Source organism: Limanda limanda, chromosome 17, assembly GCF_963576545.1.
Source record: "Limanda limanda chromosome 17, fLimLim1.1, whole genome shotgun sequence".
NCBI classification, from domain to species: Eukaryota; Metazoa; Chordata; class Actinopteri; order Pleuronectiformes; family Pleuronectidae; genus Limanda; species Limanda limanda.
Genome location: NC_083652.1, coordinates 19,900,211 through 19,923,678, shown reverse-complemented (window position 1 = coordinate 19,923,678; position 23,468 = coordinate 19,900,211). Strand labels below are relative to the sequence as shown.

The following is a 23,468-nucleotide window of genomic DNA, read 5'->3' as shown; positions in this document are numbered from 1 at the left end:
TCAGAGAGAGAGAGAGACACATGTGAGGATCTGTCTCCCAGGACGGACAGAAGTGCAATAGATGTCAAGTGTAGGAAAACATCATCGGGCTTAAAGTTTTTTAGCAGCATTAATGAGGGTAAACATTTTTGAAGGATAACTTCAATACTATATGTCAAGTAGTCCTGCTGCAATCATAGTCTCTGGTCAGCAGCCAGCAAGATCACGATCCAGCATCAAGATGGGATCCTCTATAGTCCACAGTCATTGTCCACTGCTGGCAGTTAGGATCTAGTCTCCTGAAACCGCATCACCCTCTGTATCCTATGAACAAGGGACACTTTAGTTCCACTTGTCGAGCTTATTAGTTTGTACCGTTTATGTTTTGACATCAGTCCTCATGCAGTCTGTGGCTCATGCCTTCCTCCTGCCTGCTCCCCCTCCTCTCCTACCATATAGGATTTATTACTCACGCAACACACACACACACACAAACACTCGGTATCATCTGTAAGGCATTACTGTAAATTGCAGGAATAGAGAAATGATTTCACGCTCGCCCCGCAGGGTCCAGATGTAGCTTCTCAGTCGTAGCCACAACCGAGTTTTATGTGTACAGGAGAAATAAAGAAAAAAGAGGGTAAGAAATAAATCTTACCCTCTTGTGCTTTATCACACACGTATGAGCCTCAACATCAGTGCTCGTGCTCTCCTCTTTCTCTGTTCCTCCCCCTCGTTCACTCCCTCGCTCGCTCTCTACATAAATACACATGAACTGTGTCCAGGCTTCAACACCAGTGCTGAGGTTGTCCAGGTGTGCTGAGGTCGACAGATTTGTCATTCAACGTTTGTGGATGGTGATATAACCTTTTTCCTCACTTTTTTTAAACCTAATTTTTCACTTAATACTATTCGATTCAGGTCAAATGTGTAAAGACATAACAAATCCTGCTTTGTGTGTAGTTGTAGATTTCATGTCCCCCTTCGTGTCCCTGGTGATACAGTAAAAGCTTTGTGGTGTTGATATTTGAAGTGAACATATTTTTTGGGGCATTTACGGCTTCATCATTTTTAATTTGTGGGTCTACTAGAAAAGTTTTACATGCTCCAATTCTCAAAATACCACAAAAATTGCCTCCAAGCATATGTTTGACAGCTTTGTCATTAGTCACCTGTTCAGAACGCGTGTCAGAAATGTCACGCTCCTCAACCTGGAGGCATCTGGAGCAACGGCAACTAGGGTGTTGTTGTTTTTGTCGTCCCAATTGGCGCTTGAGTCCTATGTTGAAAATCAGGCTTTAAACCAGGAGCAGTGTTTTCTGTTGGCTCCCTTTGCCGCTGACTTTGGCCTCAGCTACTTTACAGATATTTCACATCCACAAAGGAAATGGAAAAATTGGAATATGGGCACTTAGATGTTTTTATGTGCCTGAGAATCTGCACTTTCCACTTGTACAATTTACTACTGTTTATGTTAAATGAGGCTTTAAAACGAAGAAGCATTTTCCCCCTGACTTATGGCATTCAAATTAGATTCCCATTAGCATGTAAAACGAAACAAAGCGAGTTCTTTAAATATAACAACAACGAGATGTGATGACAACATAACAACATCTTAACCAACACAGCACTGTATTGTTCAACAGGCTTTGAAGTAAATGCGTAAATCTTTCCACTCATCATGTGTGTTGAATCGACATTATGTTGTCCTACTGTTCAGCATAAAACACTCATCATGTCCTCAACAGAAAGGTCCTGCTTGTTGGTGCGTTACAGGACAGTCGCAGTCCAATTTTATGTAACACTTACTACTAGTTGCAGTTAAGTAGGTTAACAGGACCAGTTCCTAGGTTTGTAGGAGCAGTAAAATAGTTAAACAGTGGAAATATAAATATAGTGAACACACCACAGACGATAGAATTAGTTGAAATGCCGGTTTCTTTTATATAAGAATAGAAAAGGTGAGTTGTTTTAGATAGAATAACAGGTACCATAGGACACATTAACAATACAACTAACAAATAACACACATGTTACATACAAATCTTCAAATGAATTAAATTCAAGTTGAATCCTTTTTCTTTTAGGAAAAGAAAAGATTTACCATTTCCTATTTTTGGTTTTATCAATTCTATTTTGACTTCTGTTTAAATTGTTTTTTAAACTGTAAACTTAATATTATTGTTTAGTTTCTATTTGAGTTATCTGTTATTTCACTACAACAGAATTCTAACAAGTTCTATTAAGTTCTCAATTTATCTTGAATCAGGCCTATTTAAACATCTAGTTTTACTTTCCTATGTTATACCTCAGCTAAACCAGTGAGTTCAACATGCTCACTGTGGACATCGATGACGTTCAGGTTCATTTGATAGTATTAGCACAGCACATCCATATGCTTAACCAACACAGGGGAAATAATATGTATGCAATGCATTACAATCAATAGCAAGTATCAAATTCTAATGTCAAAAGAACTCGGTCAGTGTTGTAAACAGCATTACAGCTTTTGCCGTCAGCACGTTGGGCTCATAATCACCCGAGGAGTAAAAGATGGAGAGGCTGCATCCAGTCCGTGCCCCCCCACTGCCCTGGGGAACTCATAAAACTCTGGTTTGCTGCTGATCCCACTGCAGACAACGGTTTAAAGCTGAAGGCTCTTACAGCAGCCACAGTGTCACGGTGGTGACGGGGATTTCTTCTTCGTTTCCAGTTTCATTTCATCGCCTCCCGCGTATTTTGCATACGTTTGTTACGTTTGTGCGCAAACTCGTTCTGAAGTATTTCACAAACCAGCCTTTCATCACTTCCTTTTTCCTCCACCCTAGTTCGCCCTAATCCCATTTCTTATTCGGCTCGCTCCACTTTCTCGCACATTAGTTTGACAATTTCTGACCTCTTTTTTCTTCCCTCCTTTTATACATTGTACGTTTTATACTGTTGCTCAACTTTATTTTAAGTTCTCTATAACTATAAAACTATAAAAACCCATTTTAATAAACTGCAGTTAAATAGTAAGGCCCACAGAAGTGAGTTGGGGGGAGGAATTTTACCGGACTTCTCCTTTTACATTATTTAATTACAAGTTTAAAGGCATGAAGTGTTGTCCTGGGTTACTCTCTGATGTCTCCACTACCTGCTCCTTCTTCTCCCAGCCTCTGTGTGTCCTTGTGTTTAGTGTTTGCTGTGACTGCATGTGGCATCTGTTCTGTATGTCTCCCCGTCACACCTAAATCTGCTCTGATGGCATTATGTGTGGGCTGCTGTGAGACCTGCCCGTCTTCCCACAGCTACTCAGCACCCGGCAGCCATAGGGTGAAAACGTATGTGTGGGAAGGGAGAGGGAGAAACCAGGAACATGCATGGTTGATTAGTGGCTGCTATAGGAACCTGAACGAGACACAGAACTATGGCAAACAGAGAGAGAGAGAGAGAGAGAGAGAGAGAGGAGTGAACTCAAAGCAGAAGTTGATAACAAACATATAATACTAAAATCAAATGCTCTGCCTCAGATAAAAGGGAAATGTTGACTCTTCCCACCCACTGTCTCTTGCCAGCTTTACTCATAATAAGTCAATATGTTGCTCGTAAAGCTGTCTTCAATAGAGGAACCTTTGTATATTTATGTATGTATACATATACGTGTATATTTTATCATCTTGTTGACACAATCCTTCTTTGTTTAAACTCAAAGTAAACTTGCGTTTTAGTTTTTGTGCTTGTGTTTGGCAAACAATGCAGAAAAAAATGTTCATTTATGTTTATATTTGACTAAAAACTGGTTTGACTCTACATGTTTATTTATATTTATTGACAATAAAGTTTATGATTAAATTGTAAAATGTCAAGCCTCGATAACATTACTTTCTTACAATAAAAAAAAAAAATGTAATCTCTATATCAACCACTATAATCCAGATCGGATCTGGTTCTGTATAGTGTGGCTCTGTAAAGGAATTGGGGTTTTCACCCTAAATATAATATGGCCTTCTCTCTGCAGTTATCTGTCTGAGGTTGGGTTAGACAGGCGGTGTTAACCAGCTTTGATTCGGGAACGGAGACAGATTGTCATAAAAAAATTTTTTTTATTATAATAATCTAAATATGGCTTCCTTAGGGCCTTATGTCATATGTACCTAATTTGAATAAATCTAGAGTCTGATGTCAGCTGTTACTGAGGTTGATGTAGTGGCCCTTAACACCAAGATCTCTGTGCACTCGACTCTCAGCGATTGCAGGAGCTGTTTGTTTCACGCAGAAGAGGCAAAGACAGCGAACACACGGAGACCTCCAGAGGTCAGACCATAGTTCACTGTGAGGTTTACTGGTCTGTTGACTCTGCTCACACTGGCACTTCTCATTAAGGAGAGAGACAGAAACAGACAGCACAGCTGTGACATGCATGCCTCAGAGCTGGACAAGCCATTAGTGCACGTTTTATTGTTGAAAGGATGAAGAACGCCTCCTGAAACAATCCTGGTTTTTACTGAATGGAGCAGACGTAGAGAGGCTTTCTCTTATAGCAGCGAGCGGTTAAGCCTTTTAAGTGTTTTAAACCACACACGTGTGGCTGTTGTGTCCTGCATTTGTTTTCTGGCTGGTTATCTTTTCTCTCTTGAGCTAAACGTGAGGGTTTTTTTGCTTATCTCTTCTCTAAGATAAGAGAGATTGAAGAGGAGTGAGGCCTGAAGGAGAAGGGGTGAGATCGGAGGGGAAGAGGTTGGGTTGAGAGGTCACGTGGGTGACCTCCCGTCCCTCTCTCACTCAGGGAGTCACTTAGAAGGCCTGTTTTCCCATGATCGTCATTAACTTAACCTTTTTGCATGTAGTCTTTCTCTCATTCTTTTTTTTTCTAACAGTCTCATGTTAATACCCCCCATGCAGAATGGGGATTTGTGCAGTTTCACACTAGAAGGCTGTTTTCACTCTGTATTCGCCTCAAGCAGCAGTTACGTTTTTGAAAACAAAACCTTATTACATTCAAAGATTTTGGATTTTTAAATGAAGGGGAAAATATTTCATTTATTCTTTCTATCTTTATCTATATTTCATATTTTATTATTGTATACATTGTAGTTTAGGTGTCCTTAAACATTTCTGCAGGGATGTATTGTTTATATGCATCAAGTTGTCTTGCAGCATTCTAATCATTCCAAAAAGCTGGATTGATACCTCTGCAAATAAACATCTCAGACAAACCATGCACAGAGCAGACGGCACACATACCTGCAGAATCTCAACGCTGTCTGTCATGCAATTACATAAAACGATGTAACTCTTGCTATGGTTTCACATCAGAAAGGATAAACCACGTAAATCTATGCTCAACACACAAGTGTGAGAGGAATGTGAATGTGCAGCCCAGAGAGGCATGTTTCAGCCTCCACTCGTAAACAGAACAACCCTCTCTTCTTCATTCCTCCTGCTTCATTTCCTCCATTCATTTCTTCTCTGCCCTCCTGTGCTCCCTCCTTCCTACCTCTCCGGCTCATTCTCACCCTGCACTCTGGTATGTCAGGTATTGGGTAACAGCAGCATGCCTGTGGTTGAGTGCAGGAAGCAAAGCGACGGCAGCTTAGCTACAGTATGTTCACTATGACTGCACTGCTGTTTTGTACTATGACCGAAACTCTGCCAGAGGGACGAGAGCGGCAAAGTGGCACAGGTCACGTCAGGTCAACCTGGTGCCTTCAGACGAGTGAGTTGCATATTAAAGTTTGGTCAGCACCCGGCGACACGATATCTTTCAATCGTGTTGTGTGTTCTTTCATGAGGATACCACACTTCTGTCCGAAGCCCTTTTTTCGTTCTGCCAGGCCACCGCTGAGTAATCTGACTACAACATGACCTTCCTGTAGTTAAATAGAGAAGGTTGGATACAAACAAACACTCATGCACACCGATAACAAGCCTTTCTCCAGCTTTGACACACAGCACTGATAATGGCAACATGGACATGTGGTAACCTTGACATCAACGACTGGTTAAATAGAAGTTGATTAAACGAAAAGAAAGAGCAGAGAGGAAGATATTTTTTAATTTGTTATCTGTTTTTTGTTTTCAATTTGTTTTTTTTTAAATATCTTGTAACTCCCTTCTTCGAGGCCGAGGCAGCTGCAAAGACGGAGGAGCAATAGGAGTCAGTCTGGTCGTATCAGTTGCAGAACATCTACACTCTCTTACTTTCTCTTGGTCTCTTTTCTGTCCAATAACTCTTCCAGATGTACCATGATAGAGCTCAAAGCATTCCTGAATGACACACACACATACACAAATACACACATATGCATAACTGTTGAGATTTACTACATGTAGTTATCTTATCTCTTCTCTCTTGTCTCGCTTAGTTTCTCTCTTTTTTCACTCTTTTAGTATAAATCTGCTCTGTCCTGTGGTTTTTATTGGTTTGCACTGTACAAATCCCTGCTTCGGTCATTAAAGCCCATGATTTATTGTGACTGTGCAGGACCTTCTTACAGTGAAATGCAGGCTTTCCGTGCACAGTCAGTCCACCCAGAACAAAGGGGGAAAGGTAAGGCCACATCCTGGGGCCACAGTGAGGATTATCAATCCTACAGGGTACAGTGAGGGACGCAAAGTTTGCTTAGTAAATGTTCGGTTGTTGCTGATTTTCATGTCTTAACACGAACATCTTTATCAGCCAAAACTTAGTTATCACTCTGAAAACGATCTTTTTAGTGTTTCCAAATGTTTACTTTTTTCGGAGATATGAGATTGTCGTCCCACCGGAGTGGAATGTGTGCTTTTCAGATACAAGAAATAAGATCAGTGGAGGGGATCCAAGTGATAAAGTGTCATTTTGTATGGGACCAGAAAGAGCAAGTATGGACACAGTCGCCAGCAGCAAGGTGTGTGTGTGTGTGTGTGTGTGTGTGTGTGTGTGTGTGTGTGTGTCACAGAGAGATGATTCAGATCCACAGTCGCTTGGTACCAGAGACGGAGACACAGCGGCTCTGATAAACTCTGTTAACCAACTCTGATAAAGCAGAAGACACCGTGGAGTCAAAACACGAGCGACTGTTGCCTGATGAATGGTTCTCTGTTGAACGCCTCAAGAATATTTTTTTGTAGCTGAGCAGGAATGACCTTACCCCTCTCTGGTCGAACCTGTCACTCATTTGCAGACACGTACTCAGGTTTGAAAGAAAAACGAATATTAAACCGTCATGTTTTATGTCTGTAATTTACAGCTTTTTGAGTGTTCTAGCATTTCCAATAATTCTGTCTTGGCTGTCCACGAAGGAAAGTCACACACACACACACACACACACACACACACACACACACACACACACACACACACACACACACACACACACGGTCAGTCATACACAGTAGTACTGACTGGTTGGATCATCCAGTTTGAGGCTTTGTGTGAGGTCAGGTCAGTGCTACAATTCGAGGGAACTTCCGCCGAAGGGTTGAGCAACAAATGCCAAAGATATTTATCAAGAGAAAACGTCAAACTCATGATATCACTGCTCGGTTATGGCGTCAGTTGTGTGTTTGCTCTTTAGCAGTCGAGTGTCTGTGCTGAGAGAGAACGCGGCTTCTTTAATCTGGCAGGTTTTGAACAGGGCGTTAAGTCGTCTGTCGAGTTTGTTCTTTGCGGTTTGCGTTCTTACAGTCGACTTCACTTTGTGAAGGTCACATCAGCAACAGGTTGGACTTGTGGGTTTTCCACGGTAGGAAAGAAAGACTGGAGTCTACCCAAGACTGACATCACCTCCAATCTGTGCTTTATAAAAACTGACTGAGCTCACAGTATGATCATTACTTTTAAGTTATGCCTCTGGAATGCGGCATAATTACTGTGCAGGACACAATGTCCATGGCTGATTTAGAGCATGAAACTGCTATTTTCTAGTTTCTTCACAAAATGTAATGGGATTCATCCAGAATAACATTGGTCAAGCACTGATACATATTTTGATCAATTCAAATGTCATCATATCATCAATAACATATTTGCCATTCGATTTTTATGGTTTTATGAATTCCACAAAAGTTTAATGTATAATTAAAATCTGTGTTTATGTGTGAGCGGAAGAAACTGGTATTAATAATGAAAGGCGACGTCTAAATGAAAAAGCCAAGAAGCTTCCAGACCTTAGAGGGTTTGTGTCAGTGTGATTTTCTTTTCTGAAATCATCTTCTGCCTCATTAGCTCAGATTCTGCTCAAGTTCTAATGCGGGCTGACAATCCATCAACTTCCAGTTGAAAGCAGAAAACAAGTCACTGTCTCCTCACTTCCTCTTCCACATGTGTAACTCCGTCTGCCGCTTGTGCTTCCGACGCGACCGTGACGGGAGCTGGACTTCCTTCAGGTGGCCCGGGAGCAGAGAGGGTTGCCGCGGGTCGTGACCCCTCACATTTTCTCTCTCCGTCTCCTGCGCCTCACTTCCTCTCTCCTCTGTCGTCGGAGGCGGTCGCGGCTGCTGAACGGTTCCCAGGCCCCCGCCGACAGGTCATTTAATGGTCATCTAGCCCCGGGCCCTTGATGCTGAGCCCCGGGGTTAACGCGGAACGCATCTCTTCCTGGGCTCCACAGATGACAACAAGCAGCAGACTTCACAGAGTGCAAACCCCAGACTCAAATGCATGACATGTGAACGAAACCTGCTATGTGTTTTCTCATTTGCATTTTTTGAAGATTTATGTTTCCTATTAGTAGCCTCACACCTTTAGTCCAGATACCATGACACCTTCACGCCAACCCACGTTCTACACCAGCCCTGCCCCCCCCCCACGTGTCTGCACTTCAGCCCTGAGTCGGAGGTCTCCTGCCAGTTTATGGCCAGTGTCCTGGCTGCTTTATAGCTCTGCAGTCTGGACCAGTTTACCACATTTATAGGTCTGCCTGAGTGTTTGTGAGTCTGCGAGTCCGCATGAGCATGTGTCCTTTGGGAGATGACTCTCTAATTTCTCTTATTCATCTTGGACAAGTAGAAATGTGTGTAATTATCTGCTCAGTGAGTTGAAGGCTTCGTTTTTTTCTCCTCTTGTTAAAAATACAGATTGGGGTTTTCGTTTTTTATGTTGCCATTATGCAAAACAGCTGCAACGTCCATCATGTGGTCGGACAACGCTGTTTGTTAAGTTGTCTTGACTTGTCAATATACTGCAAGGAGGATGTTTTTCCACACATACTTGACATCTTGTAAAGTTGTGTTATGTGGCTGACGCAGTTTGGGCCGTCTTGTTGCGGTTTCGCTGTTTTCAAAGCAGAACGGGATTAACTGAGAGATGTGCAGCTCTGATTGGGGCTCCCTGTGTCCCGTTGAAGGTGGGAATGTTATGTTATGGGGATTAATATCTGTGTAAAAGGGAGAGCCGTAATGGACGTAGACGCGTTTGATTCCACAATGCCAGCACTTCACTTTAGGCTTGTTTAGTTCAGTGTGAAGCTGCAGCTAGTTAGACTAGTGATGAAGTTTTGTTCTGTTTCTTTAGGACAGAAATGATTTTACTGCTGAAGCTGTCATATTTTTCCTTTTGGCAGCTTTGCATCTGGTCCTATGTGGACTCTGAGTGTGTGGGTGTGTGAGGGTTCACGGTGCAGAACTGTTGACACGGGACGCAGTCAGTTTAATTAAATCCCGAGCATGCGTGTGTGCACATGCGTCTGGGCCGCTATACGTCCTTGTGTGTGTGGTGGTTGTCAGGGGCCAGAGGATGGGGCCCAGTGAAGTGAGGAGAGAGGGGAGAGGAGCCGCTTGGCAGCCCATCTAAGAGCCTCATCACTGGGGTTCAGACACGGCCACAGCTGGCCCCTCAACCAACAATCCGGGCTTTTCTTCCCCCTCTCAGGAACGCACCACGTCAACTCTAATTCCCTTCTAATGAACTGGCTACTGGAGGGAGCTGGGCAGGCAGGTCCAGCAAACTTATTAAACACACACACACACACACACCGCTCAGCTGGGCAACTGTGCAGCTCGTCTCAAGAGCCGGCTGAGGATCCTTGAACTCATCGTGACTTTATCTTCATTCTGCACGGCCCCAAACAGAGATGTGTTTTAGCCTTTAAGAACGTATATGAAGAACCTACAGGGTCCTTGATGTCTGCGTGTGGCTTTTCTCTCATTTCAATTCATTTAAGTCTTAACAGCTTTTGTGCACAGATTTTGAAAAACCTCAAAGACTTTGATCTACACTAAAAATGTGTATATTGATAGATTACTTTATTCATCCCCGAAGGGAAATTAAGTCGTCATAGCAGCCGGTATATTTGAATACAGTAAAATACGATACAATAGAATAAAATAAAAAATATTGAGGTAGAAAGAATAAAAACAGAAACACAAGATAAATAGGTAGATAAGGTGCAGTGGCAAGATGATGGTAACAGTACTGATGATATGATGGTAATGTTATTGTTAGACAGCATATAAAAATAGTACAGTATATATAGTATATAATATAACATAATATATATTTATATATGATAGTAATTATACCAATATAATAGCAGTATATAGTAATAATGGCAGCAACAGTATATATAATAATAATAGTAAATATAATAATAATAATAACATGTACACATGTATAAATATGTGTATATAGACTTATATATACAAAGAATATACAAAGAGTATGATATAATATGATATGATATGTAGTAGAGGTATTACCTCATGATGTAGTAGTTGTATAGTAGCTGGAACCTCCTGCTCAATTCGTACAATGGAAACAAAATTAATACAAACATTTTTTATCATCAGTTCTATGTTTTTATATTGATGGACATTATATTCACAAAGTAGCATGTTTTAAAGATTAAGATAAAAAAGAGCCCTACTCGAAGTTTTCTGGCTACGCAGACTTGAAAATACAGATCTGGGAAACTGATTAAATATCTTTTCTTGGGAATTTTTTATCATTATTAAATTATTAAAATATACAGAATGTATTTGTGGTTTTTGAAAATTATAAAATGCATTTATTCATTGGATATTCTTAACTCTATTATTTCAATGCAGTGCCAAAGCATGAACGGTTCAAACAGGGTTAATGGAAATCAAGATGCTAAGCTGCCATGTTGTGTATTCTTATGCCCCCAAAACAAACTGAGAAATGAAATTAATTTTGACAGTGAAAGTCCAGTGTTAGTGCCTTGTTGTGTCCGATCACTCTGAGCTGAAGCCTGGAGGTGAAGCCGCCCTCGCTCTGACCCTGTGGTGGATCTTCTGTGGGGCGTCCTGTGGAGCTATGATACCACTAAAGGCAACATTGATACACGTTTACATGGCACAAGTGCGAAGGTTTGATTGCTTTGTGAACCAGTGAGTTTACAGAGGTGACAACGTTCATCAGCTGTGATACACTGTTTATTTACAGTTGTCTTTTTCTGCTGGTTTCTGATGCTGCAGAGTTTGAGAGAACTTCGGCTGCCAAACCATTAGTTGGTTGTTTAGTGGATCTTTTCCATGATCTGGAATTCTCACTCTAGTCTCCTTGGAGAAAATGTGTCTCTATATTTCACATCATTACAGAACACATCCTGGAGATGGTTTTGTAGGTCCGGTGCTGTTTCATTATGAATCCCCCTGTTAATCACCAGTGGATTATTCCGCACCAGTCCTCCCATTGTCGGAGAGATGTGAACACCCATCGGCCTGCAGCGCAAGTGTGCTTAAAGCCATTAGCTGTGTCCAATGTCCTTATACAAGAGTAATAACGCTGAAACAGAAAGTGTGTTGTATCACATCAAACAATTACAGGAAGGCGGCAGGGTTATCAAAGGAGTAAACGGATAATCTGGTCATATGAACTCTCTTCATCAGATAGTGATGATGAAAATAACCTCAACAATGAAAAACATGTGCTTCAATGGTCATACTCTTGAATCAGAGAGAGATACAGCTGTTTAGTTACAGCTGTTCAACATACCAAATATTTCTACAAATTAATATTCAAGCTACAACAGATCTGTTATAAATCTACTGCTTATTGTGTGTCTGTGTGGGCACCGTCATATGAGGCCTTGACAAACATACCTTCATTCTATATAGTTTGGTTTTGAATCAAATCTCTGCTAAATGAATGATGTCCCAATCCCCCCCCCCTCCAAAAAGAGCATTATAAACAAATGTGTTTATGTTTAGAGTTTTTAAACTAAACCTTGACACCTCGTTCTAATAGATGCATGATAACGAGGAGCAAAGAACAAGGAGCAGATGTGCAATGTGCATGTTAATGATAAACACATCTGCATTGGATAGAAACTCTAGTGTTAGGCACTTGTGAGAGAACTTGTGAGAGATGGACATGGAGTTTGTGACAAGTTAGTGACATTAGAAGCTTCTATTCAGAGCAGATTGTAAAATTATGTTATATTGTTTGATGAGAGTGATGAGATATCATGTACGATGACTTTTTCCTAAATATGAAAACACACATGTAATGAAAAAGAGATGGATTGTTACAGAAAAACAGGAAATCAATGTAGTACCCACATTCTTTCACATCCCCAAGTATCTTTCTGTCATTTATTAAAAGACATTATTTCACCAGGATTGTGAAGTGTCGCCTCTAAATGCCTTTATACAAAAATAATCCTGCTTAGACTTCACCAGATAAGACCTCGGCTGTCATTGAATCCGACGACTGTGGGAAAAGAACATTGAGCTCATTTTTTATCAGAATGACTGGGGGTGACCACTGTGATCTCTCACACTTGACTTGAGATCTGCAACAACACGTCCACTGTTTTTGCTGTGACCCACCAGTGTGATTATTCAAACATAATTATATGGACAAAGAATCAGGCTGAGATCAGGAGTCGCCTCCGGCCAGTGGGACGCCAGAGAGCGGCTGGTACAGCTGGACGAGCTGCAGGCTGCAGGCTGCGGAGGCAGGGAGGCTGATAAAGTGGACTGTTGGAGTTCACAGTTCTGCAGACCCTTCACCCCAAGTGATAGCACAGCAGCGCTCGCTCACTCCCACTGATTGGGATGACATAACCAGGGGACTGATAAACAGGAGAGAGGGGGAGTGAAACTGAAATAGAGTGAGAAGTTAATAAAGCGGAGGTCGTACAAGACTGATTTCCAAGTATGTGTTCCAAGGTAGTTATTGACTAAATCAAGAGAAATGGGCCTGATTGCCAGGTGACATCAGTTTAATTTTTATAATTCAGTCAAACAAAGCAACACAACATCCTCTATACACGAAGAATGGCAAGAGAGCATTCCTGGGCCGAAACCCAATAGTCAATCAGGCTGCAACAAATTTCACACACTCATAGATATCAGTCTCCTGAATATGACAGATTATCAGCTCCCTGCTCCAGATCTGTACCAAAACGTTGTGAGACCTCTCTGACCCATACCGCATCCTTCCTCCAAGTTCTGTGCTAATCCGTTTGGTAGGTTTTGCCAAATCTTCCTCACGAACAAACAAAGCCACATTGCCCAAATGCACCTTCTCTCTTTCTTTTCTACTTTGTGAGCAGCTCTGACCTGACGACTGGAGCCTTCTGTTCTGTCCAGCGTCTGTCTGTCACAGTCAGGCTGGCTGCTCCAGAGGCCGTGAGCTCATACCTGAAAGAAAGGTCCCTTTGACTGATACCGATCTGGTCCTCCAGCTGCTGGGGCTCAACTCATAACCTTATACCTCTGCAGGCTGCTTTCATTAACTCCACCTATACTCCATCTACACTGTGCATAATACACTACTGTGTCTGGAGGTACCCACATGTGCTTATACATGTGTGGAAGTATGTGTTCATGTGTGTGCAGTTTTTCATATTTTGTCTTGCTTGAGCGTGTAGAGCATTTTCTTAAATTGCAGAGTTTATTAGGGCCCGAGCACAGACATCAAAGGTGTCTGGTGAGACCCTATTGAAATTGTAAGGATTATTATTATTATTATTCAGGCAAATGAATTGGCTTTTTGAGGGCTTTAACATGCTCAACTTCTTACCAAAATTTGCAGAAAGTTAGAAAGTGGTGAAAATTTACGTATTCTGAAGGAATTTTGAATGGGCGTCGCAAAATGGCTCAACGGTGCCCCCCGAGACCCCTGGAATGTGTTCCCATTGACCAATCTTCACAAAAATCAATACACAGGTGTATTTTAATATGAATCTGAACGGATATTTTCCTGTGTGTGTAGTTTTTGCCAACACACACACACATATACTCACACATCCCTCCTGTATTTGTCTGTCATCCACATATTAATTTGTCTGTCCCTCCATCATTCAGTTATTCCACTATCTCCTGCATGATCAAACCACAACACATTCTCATAATCATAACATACGTGGAGCGAGTCAGATCCACGCACACACAAACGCACACATGTGCACACGAGAGTAATATGCCCACCGTATCTGCGGGTGCTGAAGGCTGCTGTCATGGGCAGAGAGGGTCATTTTATGATGTGTGTTTTGGTGTGTGTGTGTGTGTGGGAGAGTCGGTGCTCTCTTCACTTTTTCTGATGTTTCTAAACTCATATTGGAGCCCAGGGCCAGTAACAGACTGAAGCCAGGGGGAATTTTCCAGGAGCATCAGGCGTCTTGTTGCAGCTCGTTGGACGAGTTAGAAAGATGTGGAGACGCCGGTGGGGGGGGGGGGCAGATAGATGATACGACACTGGGGGAACTATTCGGTCGTTTTGAGGAGTCAAATCGTTCAATCTTTTCCGTTATTCACGTCTTAATGTCTTTCCCTCTCTACTTTTCTCTCTTTCTTTTTCGTACTCCATCACTCACTTTTTGTTATCATTATTTCAACACTACCCATAACACACGTGTGGTAAACCCGCTAGTCACACACCGCTGAAAAAGCTTAGGTCTGGATTACACACACACACTCAGTAACACACAATCACACGTCTGTTTACAGCCTCTTTCATTCATAATCAGACCATGTGATCCAGATATTCACAATAAGCTCGGTCCCAAACTTAGCACAACTCTTTGCTGGAATGAGTAAATGTGCACATACCTCATTAAGCTGTACTACTAGTAGGTTTATGTTTGCTTTTACATCTACGTGAGTCAAAATATGCGCTCGCATGCACGTATATGTGTTTCTGTGGGAAAGTGGGCTGGTGGTGAGGTGGAGCGTGAAAGCGACAGTAAACAGAGGCTTTTATCAGTGATAAAACTCCACTCCTATTATGTGGCTGTTTGACTTGTTGCACGTTTACTGTGAGAAAAGCAGAGATAAGGCGGCAGAGAAATAATTGGGACTGGAGGCACAAAGAGAGCGGTGGGTGCAAGGTGGTAGTGCTGGTAAGTCGGAAAAGGGAAGACGGGCAGAGTGAGGGGTGTGGGAATGGAGGTGTTTAGGGACTCCCTGTGGACTGACTCCGACATGGGAACCCACAGCCTGACTTCACAGGCCTGGGACACTGGGGGGGAGGGAGGGATGTGGAAGGGAAGAGAAGAGGAGGCAGGTCTGCAACAGGTCCAGTTTTCTGATAAGTCAAAGATCCTGAAGTAAAGAGGATGAACCGGAGAATAAAGTTAGGAAAGCAGGGAAAGAGGCCTGTAAGTACTTCAAGTTTTTAATGTAATATGAATATCTCAGTGGAATAAAACATACAAAAAATACATCAAAATAGTCATAATAGACTCATCATTGAATGAACTCAAGAGTTTTGACCTATTAGTACATATTTGGTTCAAAAGACTTGTTTGTGCCTTTGTAACTTTGCTTCAGTGAATCATGCAAACGTTCTCTTTTTCCTGCTGTATTTAGTTCATTATTTAAGGTTAAACTGAAGACCCACACCCACACACTGACTTTCGACTTTTGTCTTGATATTTTTATTCACTTTTTTGCAATTTATTTCTTGTTCTTTTTATTCTTGTACTTCTCTTTGTGCTGCACTTTGTTTTAAATGGGTTTCATAAATAAACTATACTTGGGGGGGTGTGAGAAGGGGTTGAAGTTGCACAAAATGTACAATTATCTGTTGCATCTTGTATTTCAGATTCTCTGTAAGACTTTACAGTTAAAAAAGCAAACTTTAAAATCACATTTACAGAGTAATATTTCCTTACCACCTGGCCGGCTAGTTTATTAATATATCTTTCACCTTTGCAGTCATGAACGGCACTTAATCGCTTCTCTGTCTGTTGCTGCAAAACTGCCAAGAAAAATCACTTCCAAAAATGTGAAAAAAGAGTCAAAGATCCCTGTCTTCGTGAAGATAAAAGTGAGCTGAATAAAGAATGTGAGGTATAATAACCTCAAACCTGTGGCAGACATTTTTTAGGTAATCCTGAATTTGTGTCGGTTTTGTTAAAATATGAAAAACTCTCTCACATGTGCACAGTGCTAACCCTCGCCTGTCATCAATGCGCCATCACAGAAGATCCCCAAACTTAGTCTGTCATTATATTGTCATTATCCTGTCGCACTCGGTGCATTACATCACTGCTCGGCCATTCCTAGTCGATGTGGTGGCAGCCGGGTGGCGTTCCCCAAAGAAAAGAAGCATACACAAGTTCATCACTGGAACTTTATTTCCACATTTTCACTCAGCCTCTGGGCCTGGGATGTGAAGTGGATGGATCGGCCGTCGCCTTCTCTTCCTGCCCTCGAAAAAATAATACAGCCCAGTGACTCTCAATGGTGAAGAGAGGAAAGAAGGGAGGGACAGAGGGAGTATGTATGAGAGGATGAAATGGTGAATAAGTGAGATCTGCCAGCATTGCCTGTGTTTGTTCGACTATTTCTCCGAGCCACGATTTCTTGTTTGGGTTTAATTACTCCAACCAATAGTGTTTCCCTCCCCCGTCGTGATTAAAGCTTCCTTATCCGTCAATCTTCTTACCTCAAATCCTAAGAGGAGGCATGTGACTGTGTCCAAGGTGGAACTGAAATGTTAAGTTGTTAAGTTGATTGATCGATTTGACGATAGACAGAAAATGCATCAACGAATATCAGGCAAAAGTTCTCTGGTCTAGTTTTCAATCTTTTAAAATGTCTTTGTCTTACAAGGAGATTTAATATCTTTTGAGTTTTTTGAACTGAAAATGTCACCTAAGAAACTTTGATGAAAAAGAAGATAAAGTAAAAGCATTGATATATAAATATAACATAAATAGGGGCTCTACTCTCTGTTCACAACCATTTCCATTGACCTGTTCTTATCGTGGCAGCTGAGAACACAACCCATCTTTTACGACATATGTGGCCCAGCTCGTTTTCCTTGGTCCTGCTTTAGTCATGATTGAAGAATTTCTCTGTTTTTTCTCTTGACGAAAATCAACAACAGATTGACAGTTAATACCAAAATATTGTGGGTTGCACAATTAGCCTCGTTTGCTGTGATGAAGTCCATTTGATAGAATATCCACATTGGGACGTCACCACTGTTTCCCTAAAGGTGAGCCGACTGCTCCCTCTCGTGGCTGCTTTGTGAAACTGACATAATAGAGAGGGAGCAATGTCAATGTACTGGACCTAGTTTTAATGTCTCTTTCTCCTTTCTGACCTTCTCCCTCTCTTGTCTTTTTGCCCTCAGGACGCTGATCCCTCTGTTTGATGAAGACACTGGTTTGCTCGTGCTGGCCGGACTGGTAAGATTCAGAATGCTTCTCCTCTCCTCTAATATTCTGTCAGGTGATATAATTGGGTTAAGATTTAAATGTTGGTTTTTCACAATAACAATCAAATACACTTAATTCACATAGCACATCACTTAACAATGTTACAATAGGGCTTTACAAGGAAGAAACGGTGAAAACACAGCAATGCAAATATCAATCATTTGTGACAGCTTTCATTAAAAGAAAACATTCCATAAGAGATTTAAAAGGACCTAGAGAATGAATCTGCACAGTCTTGACAGTTATTTAATTTAAAGGTTAGCCGTCATTGCTGCAGGTTACTCCTCCTCCGTGCGGATAATAATCTTGGAGTGAGAGGAGATGAACGGGACAGGCTCTCTGATTTATTACGTAAAATGTCTCACTTCATGTGTTGGTGTCTGATTTAGTGTCGCTCTGTTGTGCTCAGGGAGACACGGTGATGGATTGCTTCGAAGTCTCTTCCTCGGAGCCGCTCCTCTCTCCAGGTAAGTGCAGCTCATCTGTTTTCCGTCTGCTCAGAGTTCGAGTTGCTCATCCTCTCCGTCCCTCTGCAGTGAGCCACTGTCTCGTGGATCACCCGACCCGAGGCGCCGCCGTGGTTCCCAAACTGTCGTTGGACGTGATGTCCTGCGAAGTGATGCGTGTGCTGCAGCTGACGGACGGCTGCATCGTGCCGGTCAGCTATCAAGTCCCTCGCAAGGTGAGCGCTCGGACCGGAAACTCACGAGCTGTCCTGTAGATGTTGGTTTCCATGCAGGCTTATTTGCGTCCGTGTGTTTCTGTGCTGCTCCCCAGCGTTCGGGCCAGGAGTTCCATGACGATCTTTACCCAGACACAGTGGGTGCTACTCCCTCCATGTCTGCAGAGGAGTGGTGGCAGGGAGGGAACAAGCAGGTAACGGTGCTCAATACCCACAACAAGTGTATCCAGTCTTCAAACCGTGTGGACGCCTCAAACTACGAGTTCTGTTTCTCCCCAGGTGGAGAAAGTCAGCATCAACCCAGACCGACAGCCCAAACCAAAGGCTGCAGCGGTAAAACAGATGCCTGCAAAGAAGGAGGTGGTCAGTGTGGGGAGCAAAGAGGTGAGAGATCTGTTTTTCGTTGAATGGTTTTGCAACAGGTCTAAATCTCGACATCACTGTACAGTAGTAAAAACTTGACATTGTGCTGTTCTTCAGGATCCGGCTCGTGGCTGCTCCAGCTCCAGCAGTCCTCTGACGACTCCCAGCAGCAGCGCAGAGCCGTCCCGCTCTCCCTCCTCCAACTCCGGCCTCTCCTCAGGCTTCCTCCCCAGCCCCAGTGCCAACCAGAGTGCCAAGGCCATCCAGGGCCTGATGGGTATGGACACACACACACACACACACACACACACACACACACACACACACAGACACACACACGCACACACTTCCTATTCATGGTGTCTGATTGTGTCTTAAATATGGTTAATTTGGTAACAGCCATGCAGTTTACAAATAAAAGAAATGCAGGATTATTATCTTTTTCTCTTGACACGTCAACTTCACAGTGGATGTTGCGATTCTTTTTTCAAATCTGTTTATTGGGAAACCAATCAGATAACAGAGAAATTTACAGTCGATAGTTATGTTTCCTTTGTTTTTTACAGAAGGTGAAAAAGTAATCCCTGACAAAAAAGACTAATGACAAAAAAGAATTGCAAGTAAACAAGCAATGCCTGCATCAACAAAAAGATGAAACAAAAAGGACAGGACAAAAAAGAAAAGAAAAAGACAACAGTGTGTACCCTCCCATCACCCACCCACCCACCACCCACCCATCTAAAGAGTGCATCCAACTAGGGACTCAATCAGATTCTCTTTCGAGATGAGAGACCAAATGTTGCCAGATTTTATCAAAGTCCCTCAACTTAAATCGAATTCTCTCCAAATGTAAGGTGTCTGTCAAATCAGTCAACCAATGCTTGAATGAAGAGACCTCTCTGGATGTTGCGATTCTTACGATCCTCAGCAAAATATTTGCCAAGTTTGAAGTCGTTCGGATGAGCGGTTGTCAAGTGAATTGTTTGTTTTGTGTCAAATGACAAAATGGAAAAAATAACCTCTCGTCCAGGGCCGACCTCCAAGTTCCGCCACATCCAGGGTGCGGTGATGCACCGGGACACGCACATCACTAACATACGTGGTCTCAACCTGACCACGCCGGGCGAGTGTGACGGATTCTGTGTCAACCGCCAACGCTTGGCAGTGCCGCTCGCCATCTCTGGGGGCCAGATCGCCATCTTTGAGGTACAGCAGCAGATGGAAATGAAATGTAAACCCTATTCATCACATGGTAATGTGATTGCTCTCTCCGTTTGTGGAGACAAGTTTGGGAAATGTTCTATGAAAATGTGCCGCACGTGTGAGTGAGTGATTCTGTTCCATCCCTCAGCGCTCTCAGCCTGGCAGGCAACCAGACACCAATCTGCCCACCATCCAGAACTCTGTGAATGTGGCCGACTTCTCTTGGGACCCCTTCGACACACACAGGCTGGTCGTAGGTGAGGAAAACTAACACACTAACACAGTTTCATATAAGAGAGTCGCTCAGGCCGTCCCCTTCTCGGAAGCACGGTGGTTTGATTCCCGGCTCCTTCAGTCTGCATGTTGAAGTGTTCTCTAGATGACAATAAGCCCCAAATATCCCATTAGTGAGTGAATGGGATTCATGACTCTTTGAGAACTCCTTTATATTTAGAAGCAAATACAAACCATTCACCGTTTCCATGTATCTTGGTTAATCTTGAATGTGATTGAACGTATATGTCTGTGTCTGTTTGTGACAGCTGGTGATGATGCTAAGATCCGGGTGTGGCAGGTACCAGAGGGAGGACTGAAGGAGACCCTGACTGAGCCTGAGCTCATTTTGCAAGGTAGGACCCGACCCATCCTCTTAAACCACATCTCTTTACCTCCTTCTGTCAGGAGGCCGACAGACCTGACACACAACACTTAGTGCAGCAATCTCCAATGGGACTTTATTGAAATGATGTACAGTGAACTCACAGCTGATGTGACCCCTCATAGGCCACACAGAGAAGATTTACTCAATCAAGTGCCACCCTCTGGCCAGTGGAGTCCTGGTGTCGTCCTCCTACGACCTCACAGTCAGACTGTGGAACCTGGAGAGCGGAGAGCAGGTCAAAATCCTCACCGGGCACCAGGAACAGGTGGGTGACCATGGGATGCTGGAGGCAAAGAAGAGTGCCTGCTAAGTCTTTGGTAGAACTTATCTTCACCTTGAAGAGATAAATGATGCTTCTGTGTTTAAACATAATGATGTTTGCTCTTGACTCCTCTTCCCTTTTTCTTGCTCTCTATTCTGTTTCCTGCTCAGGTTTTCAGTATGGCGTGGAGCCCAGACGGGAAGCTCCTGGCCACAGTGTGTAAAGATGGGAAAGTTCGTATCTATGACCCTCGCAAGTCCACTGCACCTGTTCAGGTACGTACAGCAGAAGCATGGTGGCATATCAGCACAGAAAAGACATAAGATTTGTGTTTTGGTGTGTATTTAAAAGATTGTGAAACAGCTGCAGCTGTAGTCCTCAGCAACTGCACATAATAAAACTCAGTTAAATATTGATGAAGTAAGCTGCAGTCTCCACTTATGCACAAGCTATAATTTCATTTATAACTCCTTAAGTGTTGTATTACTTGGAAAAAAACAACCGCAAAAGCAATAAACCTATGTTAAGTGTATTTAAAGTAATATGAATAACTCCGGCCCAAAGGCATTAGTCATCTGGAATAACTGCACTAAAATCTTGCTTTACTCTTTAAATTCATGTCTTCTATGTCTTCCATCGACTCATCTCTCACAATCACACTTTGTTTTATCTTTTTGCAGGAAGGTCCTGGTCCCGACGGCCCCAGGGGAGCTCGTATACTGTGGGTGTGCGAGGGCAAGTACCTGCTGGTGTCAGGATTTGACAGGTACTTGATATAGTAAAAAAAAAACTTAAGGTGGCATTAAATGTATATTTTTATAGAGCAGCAGCGAGTCTGTGAAAAGAGAGAACTTACCACTGATCCCTCTCCTCCTTCACCTGCAGTCGCAGTGATAGACTCCTCTGCCTGTACTCCGCTGACTCCCTGTCCTCCGGAGCCGTCGCCAGCACCCAGGTCGACATCTCCCCCTCCACGCTCATCCCTTTCTATGACCCCGACAACAGCGTAGTCATCCTCACTGGAAAGGTAAATCAAAATAAAACAAAATCAAAGTGTCATTGCAGACAAGAGTTAGTGATAATCTGATGTGTTTCCCTTTGTTTTCCAGGGTGATACTCGAGTGCACGTTTATGAGATCGTCACTGAGGAGCCGTACTTTATGGAATGCAGCAGTTTCATGTCTCCAGAGCCGCTGAAGGTACCGAGCTGACTTCCCTCTTTTAATCATTCTTACATCCACCAGGAAGTTTGTATGTATGTTTTGTTATTTTATTTTTTGCAAGTAATTTTACGGACAGATCACCACAAAACTTGGTGGAATGAGAGAACCGATAACATTTTGGTGTGGGTCCGGATCCAGGGGCTGATGCAGGATTTTTTTTTTTTTTTTTTTTACATAACATATTAAAAGCATATATATTAGGGCTGGGCAAGTTAACTCGTTTTAATCGAGTTAACTCAAGTGATGAGTTAACTCGATTGTTTATCCGCCAATTATTTTCTTTTTTCCTGTTCTGCAGCAGTCAGCAACAGACTTTCACAAAATAAAAGCCTGACTTTCACAATAAAACAATAAATAATCAAACCTGAGTTAATGCGAGATAAAATAATTAATCGAGTTAACTCATCACTTGAGTTACCTCGATTGAAACGAGTTAACTTGCCCAGCCCTAATATATATATTGCTTTTTTTTAATTTTTATTGAAGTTTTGTGCAAATCCAAATAAAAATCCAGATCTAGAGAATTTAAATGTGGTTTCATAAGGGAATTTTTTGGCCGTGGCAGAGTTATGGACTGTGCTGAGTGCTGTTCTAGTTTTTAAATATATATTCATTACTTCGTCATACATTCATACATCTGCAAACATTGACAGCCGAAGTTCATTTGTGATGATGTACTTGGTCTCTGACTCTTTCCTGTCTGCAGGGCTTGGCCTTTCTCCCAAAGACGGAGTGCAGTGTGCGTGAGGTGGAGATAGCTGTAGGTCTGATGCTCACCAAGACAGCTGTAGAGCCCGTCGCCTTCAGAGTGCCACGGGTCAAGGTGAGCCAACTGCGCCGCCTAGAGGACACATGGGAATACTGCAATGGGAATATAGTTCTCTCCTCCTTTACCATAACTGCCTCCTCTGTGTGTCCGTTGTGGGTTTTCAGAAAGAGTTTTTCCAGGATGATGTGTTCCCTGACACGGCAGAATGCTGGAAACCGGCCCTGACCGCCTCCGCCTGGCTGTCCGGCTCCAACGGCAAACACAACAAGATCAGCCTGAAGCCAAAAGACATGACACCAGGTGAGGACACGGAGCAGAGAGTCTGGCTAGATGAAAGTACTTACCTCTTCAGTCACGTCCTAGTATTTATTTTTATTTGGTACTTTCTTTTTCTCAGTGAGCGAAGCCCCCAAAGAGGCTCCGGTGAGGAAATACATGCCCTCGTCTTTCTACCTGGAGGAGAAGACAGACGAACAGAAGAAAGATGAGGTGAAGATAAAGGAAAATACAGTGTTGTTGTGTTTCTGCTGTTTGTGTTGTGCTTTCCAGTGAATCTACCATGTGAGTCATCTGTTTATTAACATACTGCCTGTGTAACCCAGCTGCTCAGTGCCATGGTGGCCAAGCTGGGGAACATGGACGAGCCGCTGCCACAGGAGTCGTTCGAAGGGGTCGACGAGGACGAGTGGGTAAGTGAACGAGAAGGAGACGACTGAAAATTTGTCTTGT

At 42.7% G+C, this 23,468-nt stretch overlaps 1 protein-coding gene across 1 annotated transcript in view; it reads left to right on the top strand.

Moving 5' to 3' along the window:
• Nucleotides 1–23,468, top strand: part of coro7 (coronin 7) — a 107,309-nt gene that overhangs the window by 81,538 nt on the left and 2,303 nt on the right. Inside the window, exons 10-27 of the mRNA XM_061089729.1 lie at nucleotides 17,492–17,546; nucleotides 17,986–18,043; nucleotides 18,113–18,258; nucleotides 18,354–18,452; nucleotides 18,538–18,642; nucleotides 18,739–18,898; nucleotides 19,652–19,827; nucleotides 19,973–20,081; nucleotides 20,367–20,453; nucleotides 20,608–20,750; nucleotides 20,918–21,022; nucleotides 21,428–21,513; nucleotides 21,633–21,774; nucleotides 21,857–21,946; nucleotides 22,677–22,793; nucleotides 22,904–23,039; nucleotides 23,137–23,228; nucleotides 23,342–23,428. Coding sequence (XP_060945712.1) covers nucleotides 17,492–17,546; nucleotides 17,986–18,043; nucleotides 18,113–18,258; nucleotides 18,354–18,452; nucleotides 18,538–18,642; nucleotides 18,739–18,898; nucleotides 19,652–19,827; nucleotides 19,973–20,081; nucleotides 20,367–20,453; nucleotides 20,608–20,750; nucleotides 20,918–21,022; nucleotides 21,428–21,513; nucleotides 21,633–21,774; nucleotides 21,857–21,946; nucleotides 22,677–22,793; nucleotides 22,904–23,039; nucleotides 23,137–23,228; nucleotides 23,342–23,428 — 1,993 coding nt within the window. The remainder of the gene's footprint in view (nucleotides 1–17,491; nucleotides 17,547–17,985; nucleotides 18,044–18,112; nucleotides 18,259–18,353; nucleotides 18,453–18,537; nucleotides 18,643–18,738; nucleotides 18,899–19,651; nucleotides 19,828–19,972; nucleotides 20,082–20,366; nucleotides 20,454–20,607; nucleotides 20,751–20,917; nucleotides 21,023–21,427; nucleotides 21,514–21,632; nucleotides 21,775–21,856; nucleotides 21,947–22,676; nucleotides 22,794–22,903; nucleotides 23,040–23,136; nucleotides 23,229–23,341; nucleotides 23,429–23,468) is intronic.